This window comes from Ammodytes marinus, assembly GCF_949987685.1.
Source record: "Ammodytes marinus genome assembly, chromosome: 16".
Taxonomy (NCBI): Eukaryota; Metazoa; Chordata; class Actinopteri; order Uranoscopiformes; family Ammodytidae; genus Ammodytes; species Ammodytes marinus.
In genome coordinates this window covers 3,109,834-3,124,602 of record NC_137220.1, presented here as the reverse complement: position 1 = coordinate 3,124,602, position 14,769 = coordinate 3,109,834, and the positions used below count along the sequence as shown (strand labels likewise).

Sequence of the window (14,769 nt, the reverse complement as noted above, 5' to 3'; positions counted from 1 at the left end):
AAGAGAAACAAAAGGAGCCTTTGAATTACCCAAAGGTCCCTTTAAAGGTAATTCAAATCAACATAAATGTTTGGGTATCTAACCAATAAGTTAAATGTAATATCACCGTATTGTAAACCCAATTACAAAGCAACAATGAACAGTTCAAAATCAGTAAATATACATTTCCAAGTTAACAGTCCTTTAAGCCATGTGTTCCTGCTAAGCTAAGCTAACTGCCCAGAAGTTCATACGATACCAGATGATGATACACAGCGTTTGTTGCAGTGTGAGAGGTTCTGGATCCTTTTGGCATGGAACAGGGGTTTTGCTTCGCGGGTCGGTCTTGATTCAGTTCGGATGAACTGGTCCTTTGGTTCTTCAGTAGCGGCGGGCTAACTGGCGTTGTTGTCTCTGGTAGTTCTTCTTCTTCTTAAAGGGTCTGGCCTGGTGGGAGCTTGGTTCGTTCCCTGGTTCTTCTGGTTCTCCTTTGGGTTGCTTGGAGCAGCCGGTTGGATCCTTGTTCCTCTTTGGTTGAGAGGACCTTCACGGCTGTTTGGACAGGCCGTGGTGTAGGGCTTGGATCAGGGAGAGCAGAGAACACAGGCCTTGCCCGGGTCCAGGAGTTGGAGAGTCCCCCTTCCAGTATGGAAGTTGGGGCAGGAGAGAGCGTGCTAGCCTCCTTTTTGGTAGGCCAAGTGTGAGCGTTCCACCACCTCTGATGGTGGTTGAAGAGGAGAGCTGGCCTTACCACTCCTCTCGGAGATGCAGAGACAAAAGAGTCGCGAAACCTCCTTCCTTGAGGGGCGTAGAGAAGAGAGACTGAGCTGTTTAGCTCACTCGCTGTTATCAAAAACAGCAAAAGACTTCTGACCAATGGCAGAAGAGACAGGAGTCATGTGGGACATCCTGTCTTGGGTCGGCTCTAGACCAGAGGAACCGATAGGTGTGAAAACACAGATAACAGCTTTGGCTCAAACAGAGGAATGTTGGGGGGTTGTGACACAAACATTTTGCTGTAGAGTCAGGAACAAAATCTTAATTCACTTTAGAGTCAAAAGTCTTAATGAATGAATGAACCCATGTACATATTCACTAAAGTACCCCCAAGCCCCGGGTCATTATTTGTCCCCCCCATTGTTGAAGCGAAACCTACGGCCTTGGTCACAGAGATCTTCACTGGTGGAATCTTAACCTCCTGTGTAGTTTCAAAGTGTGGAAACATCCTCTCAGTGAAGGTGTGTGTGAAGGTGTGTATGTGTGTGTTAGTGTCGGCATCGCAGAACGACAGCTTTCCTCTGACCCAGTCCAGACTCACTCTGATCCTCTGGAACTTCTTCTTCAATGGGAGACCAGTGGATGGAGCTGATGGAGAACATGATTTGTATTCATTGTTAATACAATATGATGAAAACGATATTGTCCATAATCCAGACTCAATGCCTCGCTTCCTCTGTGCAGACTCTGCTAACACACCCAGGCACCAGCATGTACTGTGTCCAACCTGGACGTCCCAGCTGTGAGTCCCTGAGTTAAAGCCCTCAGAGCCCAGGACAGCGCAGTGAACAAACCTCTCTGTATTATCAGGAAGCTGCTGTCTCTCTCCTCGTCTCACACTGGTCAGATCTTCAGACAGGATGAGTTCTGGACCAGCAGTGTTTGGGTCCAGAACCAGAGGAGTGTAGGAGACCATGTCCTTCATCTTGTTCCAGATGTTGAAGGTCAGGTTGCCCAGGTGTTTGGCCTCGTCTATCAGAGCTCCTGAGAGCAGCTGTGGATCATCTGGCAGGGGGTGTTGCTGGACCCTCTTCACTGCAGCCTTGTAGTTGAGCAGGAATGAGACGTCTTCAGCTCTCAGCTGCTCCTCTGTGGCTCTGACTGTGTCTGAAAGAGCTGCTATCTCTCTGCTCAGAGCCTCCATCTTTTCCTTCATCATCTGACTCTTCTGCTCTTCTTCCTCCCTCAGTGCAGCCATCCTGGCCTCCTCTTCCTCTTCTAGAAACTGGTGAAGCTTCTTAAACTTCTCGTTAATCTGTGTCTCTGTGCGTCGGGCCTGGACCTTAAGTTTAGTTGTTTATAACCAACATGTAACAAAAGAAAAAGAGAATAGAAAGATTAGATTTTTTTTAAAGGTGCAGTGTGTAACATCTGAATATTTAGTGGCATTTAGTGGGGAAAGTTCTAGAATGTTCTAGAATGCAACTCTCCCCGGGTGACCCCATAGCTTTCAAATGATAACAGAAACTACGGTGGCCTTCAAGGACAAGAAGCTAGTTACTAAAGATGGCATCATCCACCACTGCCTCAAGTCTTTCCAAAATATCAAGTGATGAGGTGAATATGTATTTAGTTATTTATTCTATAGTACTTCTTCTTCTTGGTCTTCCAACATGCGCATTTCCCCAGGACGCCCACTATATATAAAAACTGATAGGGCTGTTAAGTTTGTCTGTTCTGGGCTACTGTAGAAGCATGGCAGTGCAAAATGGCGGCTTCCATGATGGCAAGCCCTCCTATGAACCATCACAAGTAAATACAACAGAGACAAATGGAGGAATAATAAATACTCACCTTTATGTGTTGTGCTGTTTGATCAGACTTCACTTTAGCGTGTTCATAGCGCTTTAACTCCTTCTTTAAGGGCTCCAGATGTTCCTGAAGTTTCCCCTTGTGTTGCTGTGCTGCTTCACCGGCGGGTTTGAACTTGTGGCCGCTGTGGTTCTCTGAATAAATGCAGACGACACAAACCGGCTGCTGATGGTCCAGACAGAAGAGTTTGAATTTCTCAGAGTGTTCGCTGCACAGATCCTCCGAAGCGTTCTCGTCTCTCTCGTCTAAAGAAATCTCACACAGGTTCCTCAAGGCGTTAAGAGGTGTGTGTTCCTTTGAAGATCTTCTCTTACAAACTGGACACACTCCGTCTGGTTTCTCCCCCCACCAGCTCTGCAGACAGTCGCTACAGAAGCTGTGGCTACACGGCAGGATCACGGGGTCTGTGCGGATGTCATGGCACACGGAACAGAGCAGATCCTCCTCTAACCTGGAAGCCATTTTGTGTCTGAGTGAGTGCAGACAGGCAGACAGAGAGGCAGACAGGCAGGCAGACAGACAGACAGACAGACAGACAGAGAGGCAGACAGAGAGGCAGGCAGAGAGACAGGCAGACAGGCAGACAGGCAGACAGAGAGGCAGGCAGGCAGGCAGGCAGACAGACAGACAGACAGACAGGCAGGCAGGCAGGCAGAGAGGCAGGCAGGCAGACAGACAGACAGACAGAGAGGCAGGCAGACAGACAGACAGACAGACAGACAGACAGACAGACAGACAGACAGACAGACAGACAGACACGCAGGCAGACAGACAGACACGCAGGCAGACAGGCAGGCAGGTAGGCAGAAATCTTGAGCCTCTGTTTTAGTAAATCTCTGGTTCAGTGTGTGCAGACAGCAGCAGGCAGTGTCCCAGTATTACCACTATTCTCTCCTGAAAGTCGACCTGTCTCTGTGTAAGGCCTGGTTTGGAATGTGAATCTTTCCGCCTGTAACGCAGAATAAAAACCTATTTCCTGGTTTAACTTGTGAGTCATGTGATGGCCGTGGCTACTGAACATGGCCTGAGCTTTTATGTCTCTGGGATTGCTGACTAAATTTGGTTGTTTTTTTTAGTTTTATGACCTTCAATGTAATGACAGTAAACTACTTGACCTGTGTTTTTACAGTTGATCAGTTTCAGGTTTTATTCCTGAGTGATGACTGTCTCTCCCCGTTAGACACTGTAGAGTGTGTGGCCAATAAAGTACTGTCAGCATGCAAATTAAAATCCCCTGAACCTGGGTCATTTACAGAAATATCATATAGTTGGCAACAAGTGTCTTGCTCAAGGACACAATGGTAGAGATGGTGGGCACAGTAGCAGCCACTACTAGTTTAAAGCTACGAACACACCGCACTCCGTACCAACTCAAATTGGGTCATATTGTGTCCGCCACCCGCCGCCCAACCAGAGTAGCCTTCTCTACTCTGGGGATATGCTGGTGCTAACCGGTGCTGAGGGGACCAGTCTGCTGTGCTGATGGTGCTTGCAGCTTTACCCAAGCTAACCGGTGCTAACTTGGTTCATATAAAGCAACACTGATAGCTGTACACAGGCAACAGACAAATATTCACAGAACTTATGGGAGCCCGACCTCCTCGCTCACCTTGAGCATGGACCATAGATGGTATATAAAAGGCCTGGACATATAAAGAGGACCCTGAGCATGGACCATAGATAGTATATAAAAGGCCTGGACATATAAAGAAGACCCTGAGCCTCGCCTGCTCCTTTTTCCGGTCCTTGTAGAGGACGCTGGTGATGTCATAGGGCACCGGGATCCGCAAACTCTGACTATATGTTTTCATCTCTCTTAATTTCCTCTGTCCATCATCTCGAAGTGAGTGACGTTGGGAGGAGCTCAACGCTGATTGGCTATCGCGGCGCGGCCGGCGGCAAAAATATCAATATTTTCAAATACTGCGGCGGCCGCGCCGCCCACGCCGCGCGGCGCTGCGGGAAATACATTGACTTTGTATGTAAACTCGCCGCGCGGCGGAGTGCGGCGTGTTTGCACCTTTACAACTAACACCCTCCTGTCCGGGGCCGGGGATCCCACCAGCAACCTCATGGTTTCTGGTAGGCCACCTTTTCCTCTAGGCCATCATACCACCAGACATTTTCTCAAGAAAAAAAATCTTGATGATCATGATGCCATAATCTAGATGGATAAGACCAAAGTTGAAATTAATTAGAATTATTACCACAGTAACAGTACTGAGCTGCATATTTGAATTACTGAGAAAAAATAAGATTTTATGAAAAAAATAATCTAATAAAATGGAACATTCTAAAAGCCATTTATACTATCATACAACCTTTTATTTTATATGCTTGATGCATCACATAAGGCAACTGTTACGTGTGGGTTTGTTTTGAGGTTTTTTCTATGTGTGTTCTTTAATTTGCCACTGATTGGGTGAACAGGTGTGCTGCCTCACTCAATCATGCTCACCTGTTCTAATCAATGAGCAGTATAAAAGCAGGAGCAGAAACCTCAGTCTTGGCCCCTGCTCTGCTACCGGCCTGTTGTTGTGCCACCCGGCAGCTGACATACATACACCAGGTATTGGCTTGTTTTCCTTCTCCACTACAGAGACACACGGACTGAAAAGCAGACGATCAGATTCACCTTCAGAACAAACTAACAACTTCCTTTGAGTGAGTACACAGACAGACAGACAGACAGACAGACACCATTATGTTTTCAAGCCCCTCTCATTTCCCCTTGGCCATGAAGGATTGGACCTCATGGTGCTGTTGTAAGCATGTTTTCTTCACACAAATATATATATTTTATGTAAAAGTACATTTTCTTGCTGTCAACTTAATCAACTGTTGTGCCAAAGCAAATAGATTCAGGTAGAAAAACTTATATCATACATGTTGATGAACTACCAACATATGAAACCATGTAATGATGATGATAACTGAAGATTAGCCTGAATTGCTAAGAGTTAGTTTTTTTTCTCAAATTGTGGCAGTGGGGTAAAGTGAGACAGTGTCTGTGCCCTCTTTTATTGAATCCATTATATTTAAGGTAGCAAGGAGACTAGTTTGAATGGAGACAATGCGGGCCGGAGGTGGAGTGGTTTGGCAGGTGTGTATGTGGGGGACAAGAGTGACCTTTAACATCAATGGACTCTAAGTAATATGTCTTTATTCAATGAAAGATCCCAATAAAACAAATGCAGAAAAATATTAATCAAACACTCAAAAGATAGAAAATTACAGATGGGTCTATTTTTTTCTATTCCTGTGTTCTGAACCCCACACTGTGTTTTAATCTAATTAGTTATATCTGTCATTTGAATGTTAATTAAAACATTATGAATTGTATTTGAAAAGTTACTTTCAACTGTTTCGGAAAAAAAATTGCTTAATTGACCAAACCCCATGATTCTGTTACCAGTCCGACATTAGTTCTAGAATATTTGGTTTTCAAGCTAGCTGTCAGGATTCTAACTGTTACAACATAAATTGTTACGGTAGTTTCAGAGTGGAAAAGTAAGTGGATCAGCTTACCCCCTTGATTTCTCTGGTCTGTCTCAGTTTACCCCACAGCTGTGGTAAAGTTAGACACAAGACAATTTTATTTTAAACAATCATACTTTCACTGCCCTTCGTCTTGAATAAATTCTGATAATTTCCATTGCTAGGAAACATCCTGAATTAATGGGAAATGTGTAAATTTGACTGATAAATGATTTGAGCTCGCTTAGGAGTGCAAATATAAAAAGTCTCACTTTACCCCACTCTCCCCTACTGTCCAGATGGTCATCATCTCGTATGCCTTCCAGGGGTTGTTGGTGATCTATTATTCTAGACAGCAACTCACTGAATTCACCAGTCTTACCCTGTTTTAGTGGTCCACCTCCAGTATGAAGTCTGGTCTCTGCATTCTCTCTTTTTAAAGAGTTTCAGACATTTCCACATAGTCTGCATATATCATTCAATATAAGGGATGTCAAAAGATGTGAAATACTCATAATAATGAATATATCGTACCTGAAGTTGTTGTATGGTTCTCTTATTGAATTGAAATCATTGCAAATTGCGGCCCAACTACTTTTTTTTCTTTGCTCAGTTCCAGTAGTACGGCTTTTTCACAATTTATTTTAAGAGATTTTTTTTATCAAATTCATTAAACCTTTGACTGGATTCTTTAGCCTCTACCATTTTTTTAATTTTTAATTTTTATTTATTTTTTTCTCACAAGCAATGGTGTTTCTGATCACCATTGGACCAGCAGCATGTACTCATGGCCAGGTGTTTTCATTTAGGCTTACCTACCTTACTACAGGTGGTCAGTCTCAGACTAACTAAGCCAACCTTAAGCCATATCCATGAAAGCGACTTAAATGTCCGAGTTTAACTAGTCCACATTAACGCCTTCTCCTGCCTTAATCTAGGCCCTGTCTGTGAAACCGGCCCTAGAGTAGCCAGAAGAGGGATTCTGGGTGTGCCTCAAACACTGAACATTAACCCTTTACTGCACGAGTGGGTCCAGAATGACCCGGTGAAGCTGTGAATACACAGGGTGACGAAAGGTCTTGAGTTTTCGAGAATGATGTCACTTATGGATTTTGTTTGAAATTCATTTAAAATTAACCACAGTTTGGACCAAATGGACTTCTGTTTTTCTGTTTTGCTGACTGTGTGAGGAGTTTTGAACACATGGCTCCAGTTGTCCCACTGGTGTTTAGCAAACCTCCAAAAATTCCCACAAAAGATAATAGAAAATCTGACAAGTCGGATTCATTATGTTTTGATTTTAACTTCGGTTGTCATTTCGGAGGGTTTGTAAATCTATGTATTCTTGGTAATTGTATTGTTTGAGGAATCAGATAATCGATGTTGGTATTTGCCCCAGATGTCTACTTGGCGGCTATATTGGAATTTAAAACATGGCCGCCATAAACATAAAGTTAATAGCAAACCTGACTAGTAGAGGAGGGAGGGGAGCCATGACTGACTGTACTTTCTGTTTGCTGTGTTTTCAGCTGCACTCTGAAACAAAATGGCTTCCAGATCAGAGGAGGATCTCTGCTGTCCAGTCTGTCATGACGTCTTCAGAGATCCTGTTCTTCTGTCGTGTAGCCACAGCTTCTGTAAAGACTGTCTGAAGAACTGGTGGAGAGACAAACCAACTCAGGAGTGTCCAGTTTGTAAGAGAAGATCTTCAAGGGAATACCCTCCTTGTAACTTGGCCTTAAAGAACCTGTGTGAGACCTTCTTACTGGAGAGAGATGAGAGAGCTTCAGAGGTTCTCTGCAGTCTGCACTCTGAGAAACTCAAACTCTTCTGTCTGGACCATCAGCAGCCGGTTTGTCTGATCTGCAGAGATTCAGAAAAACACAGCGGCCACAGACTCAGACCCATCGATGAAGCTGCACGACAACACAAGAAGAAACTTCAGAAGTCTCTGGAGCCCTTAAAGAGGAAGTTAGAGTTATTAGAAGATAAGGAGACTTCTGAAGAACCAGCAGAACACATAAAGGTCCAGGCCCGACGCACAGAGACGCAGATTAAGGAGAAGTTTAAGAAGCTTCACCAGTTTCTAGAAGAGGAAGAGGAGGCCAGGATGGCTGCACTGAGGGAGGAAGAGGAGCAGAAGAGTCAGATGATGAAGGAGATGATGAAGGAGAAGATGGAGGCTCTGAGCAGAGAGATAGCAGCTCTTTCAGACACAGTCAGAGCCACAGAGGAGCAGCTGAAAGCTGAAGATGTCTCATTCCTGCTCAACTACAAGGCTGCAGTGAAGAGGGTCCAGCAGCGCCCCCGGCCAGATGATCCACAGCTGCTCTCAGGAGCTCTGATAGACGAGGCCAAACACCTGGGCAACCTGACCTTCAACATCTGGAGCAAGATGAAGGACATGGTCTCCTACACTCCTCTGGTTCTGGACCCAAACACTGTGAATCCACACCTCATCTTGTCTGAAGATCTGACCAGTTTGACCAGTGTGAGATATGGAGAAGAGAAACAGGCGCTTCCTGACAATCCAGAGAGGTTTGATTCTTACAGCTCTGTCCTGAGCTCTGAGGGCTTTAACTCAGGGACTCACAGCTGGGACGTCCAGGTTGGAGACAGTACATACTGGGAACTGGGTGTGTTAGCAGAGTCTGAAGATAGGAATGGAGACATACTACCTGGATTCTGGAAAATAATGTTCTTTGGAGGTGAATACTCGGCACATTCACCAGATTCATTCATTGATCTCCAAGTGCAAAAGAAGTTCCAGAAGATCAGAGTGAATCTGGACTGGAACAGAGGAAAAGTGTCGTTCTCTGATCCTGATACTAACACACGCATACACACCTTCACACACACTTTCAAAGAGAGGATGTTTCCGCACTTTGGCAATTGGGATAGGGAGCACCCTCTGAAGATATTACCAGTGAAGATCTGTGTGATAGTGGACAAGAGCCGTAAAAATAAAGCTAGGGGTGCATTCCAATACCCATACCTTCCTACTATCTAGTTTGGTAGAACAGTATTTAGGATTTACTGATTTCCCACGATCCAATCCAAGCATACTATGTACTTTTATGGACATTTGTAAGACAAAGTTGTCTGGAATTCAGAGAGTGAGATCAGCTGGATAGCTCTTTAGGTAATACCACTGACTTTGGTACAGGGAACCAGTGTTAGTGTTTTGCCCCATGGCACGGTCTGGGCAGGGAGGGAGGGGGTGTACTGTTGTGTTACGTTTGTCTTGTATGTATTATTAACGTTTTATTATTGAAATAAATATAAATCAAGGATGTAAAAAAACGGCAATGGTTATCTTCTTTTTTTTTTTTTGGCATTTTCAAGCTTTATTAGACAGTACAGAGTTGAAATGGGGAGACACAGAGAGAGGGGGGGATGACCTGCAGTAAAGGTCCACGGGTCGGATTTGAACCTGCGACCACTGCAACGAAGGTCGGAGCCAATATGGTATGCGCTTTATCCACTACGCCACCGGAGCGCCCCGACAATGGGGTTGTTTATGTTATAAAGGGAAAACTCTCTTGATTTACCTTATTTAGATTTACAGTGGCTTGAAAAAGTATTCATCCCCCTTGAACTTTTCCCCATTGTCACGTTAAAACCACACATGTACATTTATTTTATTGGGATTTGATGTAATGGACCAACACAAAGTGATGCATAATTGTGAAGTGAACACTTATGATGGCGGCGGGGATTCCCCCGAGGGCAAGTGCCTAGGGAAAGTGAACGAGGGCATGTTGAACGGGTATTGGAACGCAGGGTGAGTTTACAAACTTAATTTTTTCCATTTCACGCCCCTCATTTAATCCTTGCACTGATCTATTTATAGGCCCATTTAAATTAGATATTCGGAAGATTCAGCAGTTGTGGAGTTTATAAGCACTGGACAGGAGACAGACTACATGTGCAGTTTTGTGGCATGCATGGTGTGGGAGGAAGACGAGGGAGATGGTTGTGGATTTTTGGATGAAATGGATCACTATAGGCTGAAAACTATGCCTTACGGAGCCTGGGTCTGTTGGACGTGGCGAGGCTGTTTGGGCTGTGATAGCAATTTGATAGGATTGGCTGAAGGAGTAGTGCTGTCCATTGTCTTCAGCAGCTTGTGCATTATCATTTTCTCCACAACCAACTCTATGGGCTCGAAGAGAATTCCAAGGATTTGCTCATGAAGTACAGTCTACACTCTGTCCCTTTGTGCACAGCCTCCATGTTACACTTGCAGTCTGATGTTGAAGTAAATGCCCAGGTATATGTAACCCTCCACCATCTCAACCTTTTCCCCCAGGATGGGTGAGTATAGGCCGTACAGCAAGCTCCAGGTAGTGACAATCCGATACTACCCATCCCCATGGTTCCACATCTATCTATTAGGTTTCATGTGGCTATACACCCCTAACCTAGACCTACATAACCTCTGACAAGTAGGACATGTAAATGTGTCAGTATGACACCATGGGCTCCACAGGGGCTTTCCTCCTGTCCCTCTTCTGCTGTCTCCTGGCTGTCCTGTCCTCCTCCAGCCTACGTGTCCCCTCCTTACACACCTGCCGCCATGTGGTGCAGACAGCAGCAATAGCTTCCAGGTCCTCAGGGCTGATGTTACATTTGTTTGACGTGGTCCTCATCTGGTCCTTGTAGCGTTTCTGCCCCCAGCCGAGCGCTGGCCATGACTTAACTGACGATACAACACTCTGCGGGGTGCCGGTCCTGGGGCATTCTCACCACATGTCCAAGCCATCGCAACTGGTGCTAGGTGACCAAAGCCTCAACACCTCTACAGTTGGTCTTTGCAAAGATTTCAGAATGAGGAATATGATCACGCCAAGTGATGCCAAGGATACGCTGCAGACAGCGCATGTGAAAGTTCTCCAGGGACCTGAGGTGGCGGCTGTAAGTGACCCAAGCCCCACAGCCGTACAGCAGAGTGCTGATATAGACGACATGGTAAACTGACACTTTGGTGTGGAGGTTCCAGTTATTGATTTGAAAGACCTGGCATTGCAGTCTACCAAAGGAAGACTGAGGCTTGCCAAATGTGGTTCTGGACACACACACAGACACACACACAGTGGGCCCACATGAGATAATAAGAATATAAAGCAATGTTTAATTTGTTATTTTTTCTCAAAAACAATTACAAAAAAAGAGAACTAGTTTAATGAGCAATTTTGGTAAATGTTCCATATTTTCTAGGGTTACAATATCCATCCCTTATTGCAGGTATATTTTTATTTTTAATATGCATTATGATATATTCTATAAGTATGAATATAAGTTTAACATCATTTTAATTGGACACCCACTCACTTTACCTGGCAACACTCAATGTATTCACTCAATTGAAAAACTCAAACATCAACATCACTGCAACTCCTAAACATTTACAGTTTTTTTTCGATTGCTTAAGCACGATTTTGAAAACAGGGCCCGATTTTTCAAAACATTACACACAATTAGCCCACTAAACACTCAATTACCAAAACACCTCAGACCCTTTGCAAAATGAAATACTCTTTTCAAAACTATACACTATTTTATAAAAAACATATTTTGTCACCATATGAAACACACACTTTTCATATGACTTAATTCTGTCTGAACCAGTTAAACACTGCTGTTGCTAACCTTAAACACTTTTAGTAATTCTACTTATACGGTATAGAAGGTATAGAACTGTGAACTGTGGACTGTGGATGGTGTAGAAACCAGTTCTGGCCCAGAGCAGCATGGTGGAATGACACATTGTCCCAAATGACAATGTATTGCGCCTGGTACATTTGTTTACCTGCTGTAACTATGTTTCGCAATCAGTCTAAAAATGTGAGTATGAGGTGTGTTGTAAGGGCTAATATTGGCATGACAGAGGAGGACCCCATCTCCTCTGTGGATTCAACCCCCTCACTCTCACTGTTATTCTGACTCCTTCCATTTTGGTTACTGTAAAGACAGGTGAACTTACCTGCTGCATTTGTATAGTGCTTGAACCTGATTGGTGTGTCTAGAATAAAGCAATCATGTGTTTGTGCATTTGGGGGTTGTGTTTACTGATTGGCTCATGTGTTTGGTAGTTTGACAGTCAGTGCTTTGGAATTGCAATGAGGTGACATCATGATATACTTCTGTGTCTAATGTGTTTAAGTTTGTTTAGTGTTTTGCAAATCACAGTGTGGATTGTTTTGCAAAAAGTGTGAGGCTGACTTTGTGCTTATAGTGGTGCACATATGGGCCAGTGGTTTGCTTCTTGAGTTTAAGGTTTTGATAATTGTGTCATACTTTTGATTTTAGTGTTTGTGCGATCGTAAAAAACTGTAATAAATATGCTTCATATTGAGAAAAAAAATCAATAATCTGCATCACCGAATGATTAAACATTTAACAGTTTCATTAGATATTCAGCAGAAGCCAGCTTACTCTACATTAAAAACACCTGGGATTGAATATACTAAAGACAATGAACATCATTGTGTGTTGTTGCACTGAATAAACCAGTATTACATACACATTGATACAAGTATTGCTGATTTTCAGCTCAGCGTTTGGTCACTTCATGTCCGGGCAATGTCATGGTTGGCCAAAAACCAGTCGCAGGTCATCTTTATGCCTACAAAGACGGGAACAAACAAACAAAAATTAGTTATCATCACTCGGACTGAAAAAAGTGCATGCAAATATTCATGCATAGATCTCATTTGTATAGGGGGAAACGCAGCCTTCATCACATCCCTTGCAGTGCATACATTAAATAAATGGTTGTAAACATGTTTTCATATTAATCTTATGGATGTTTTCTTCTGCCCCTGGTAAACAGTATTTTATAGGAATTCTCCAAGTTTTCTACCATCCACTAAATCATTTGGTACCACAAAATTGCCAAAACAACATCAGTGAGCAATATATACAGGTGTGTATATATATATATATATACAGTATCTCACAACAATAAACAATAAACATTGACCTTCTTCAAGAGTTTTAAAGGTGAAGTTGGGGAGGTAGCGTCTCAGCTTGGCATTGCTGGCTGTCTTCTTCATCTGGCCATCAGACTGGGTGGTGTCAAACTGATGTTAGAGGGTCAGGACAATATCTGAGGAGGGTTTTGGGCTTTCCATACAGCTTAGTATGACTGAATTAATTCCAAAACAACATTTATGTGCCTCTCTCAAAGTTGTTGCTCAAAATGAAGATCATTCCAAATTTAAAAGACCATTTTGCACGTCATTTTTCAAATATTCAATTACATGCCTTGCTTTCAAGCCAGCAATGGCTTACACAAGATGGGTTTGTGAAGAATCTCTTAACAATAGGAAAATAAGAAAAGTTGTAAAGTTTGGAATGTATATCCCAGGTTCACTAATCCCTCTCATAAACACTGTATAGACAGTTTAATATTATGAAGTTTGAAAGGATACATGTATTTTGCCTTTGAAGTCCAGAGCCTTTACAATCATATCCACAACCTCTTTGATGGAGACCTCATCCTCTTCACCCACTGGAAAGAATGTGAATGAGTTAATGTATGTACAGTATGTACATTCTGAGGTAGGAAAAAGCTGTTTTCGTTTAAGATGCAAAAACAACTCGCACTCAAACAATGTCCTCACCAGAGAGGATGATGGGGTCAATTTCCTCATATTCTCTGAGGACCCAAATCATAAGACGGCCCAAGTCCTGAGATTAAACAAACAATGAGACTTTGTGACGTCAAATGACTCATTTGACATGTAAGAATGCTACTTAAAGGCCTACTTCACCGGTTTTAATATGAAGGTGTATTGAATTCTGAGATCCTATGTAGTATAAATGTGCGAAAAAAATTGAAATCAGTTCATCCTAGCCTGAGAAAAGGCAGAAAGAGTGTTTTTTTAACCCTATATTTCTCTTTCTCGTGACATCACAGAAAGAGAAATATAGGGTTAAAAAAAACTTTCTTTGTAAATATTACTGTGATGTCTTTTACTGTGACATCACAGTAATATTTACAAAGTACGTTTTTTTTAACCCTATATTTCTCTTTACACCTTCATATTCAAACCGGTGAAGTAGGCCTTTAATTCATCAGAGCATACCAATGAATACATGAACTGTCTTCTTGGAGCTCCCGATCCGCAGACATTCAAAGTAGTTCCTTCCTCTATGAGACAGACCAACCTGGTCTCACGAAGTTTCGTCCTAAAGTGCACGAACTTTAATCTATTGAATCGTGTACACAAGGACGAATTTAGTGAATTTATCGTGTTGGTCCGGACGAACTGAATTCCAATGCATTTCAATAGGAATAACTGTCGTCTGGCCGAGCACGACTTTGAAACATAGTTGGGATATTTCATCTCGTCCTGCGAAGCACGAAATTTGTTCCGGTATGCTGGAAGCGGATCACAGCGCTGCATTGATTTTCTTTTTTTATTATTAATTATTTAAAAACTACAATCAATCGTTTACTCAAGATTTTAATACAAAGGGTGTTTCGTTCATGGTTTCGTTTGAATAATTGTATTTTATTAATGGCATCTTGTAATTATTTATTATGATTTAAGTGATGATCGGTGAACAGCGTTAATTCTACAAATACCGGGGCTCGGGTCGTATCTAAAAATAGCAACTAGCATATATATATATTTTTTACTGTGTTTATGTCACTGGTAAAATAATCTTCTCTCAGAGCAAACCGTGTAGCCTATTTCATATGCGTTAGTGTGA

General features: G+C 42.9%; 2 protein-coding genes across 2 annotated transcripts in view; one reads left to right on the top strand and one right to left on the bottom strand.

Annotated features, from left to right (window-relative positions):
• Window positions 1–360: 360 nt before the first annotated feature.
• LOC307262971 (nuclear factor 7, brain-like) overlaps window positions 361–14,769 on the bottom strand; it is a gene marked incomplete at both ends in the record, with an annotated part of 53,429 nt that continues 39,020 nt past the window's right edge. Inside the window, 3 exons of the mRNA XM_080043992.1 lie at window positions 361–507; window positions 1,136–2,038; window positions 2,551–2,700. Of these exons, the coding sequence (XP_079900118.1) occupies window positions 361–507; window positions 1,136–2,038; window positions 2,551–2,700 (1,200 nt within the window). The remainder of the gene's footprint in view (window positions 508–1,135; window positions 2,039–2,550; window positions 2,701–14,769) is intronic.
• LOC307262917 (E3 ubiquitin-protein ligase TRIM39-like) lies at window positions 7,592–11,025 on the top strand (the record flags this gene model as incomplete). Its single annotated transcript, XM_080043940.1, has 3 exons — window positions 7,592–9,002; window positions 10,538–10,629; window positions 10,711–11,025. The coding sequence occupies 3 exons, from the start codon at window positions 7,592–7,594 to the stop codon at window positions 11,023–11,025; spliced, it is 1,818 nt and encodes a 605-aa protein (XP_079900066.1).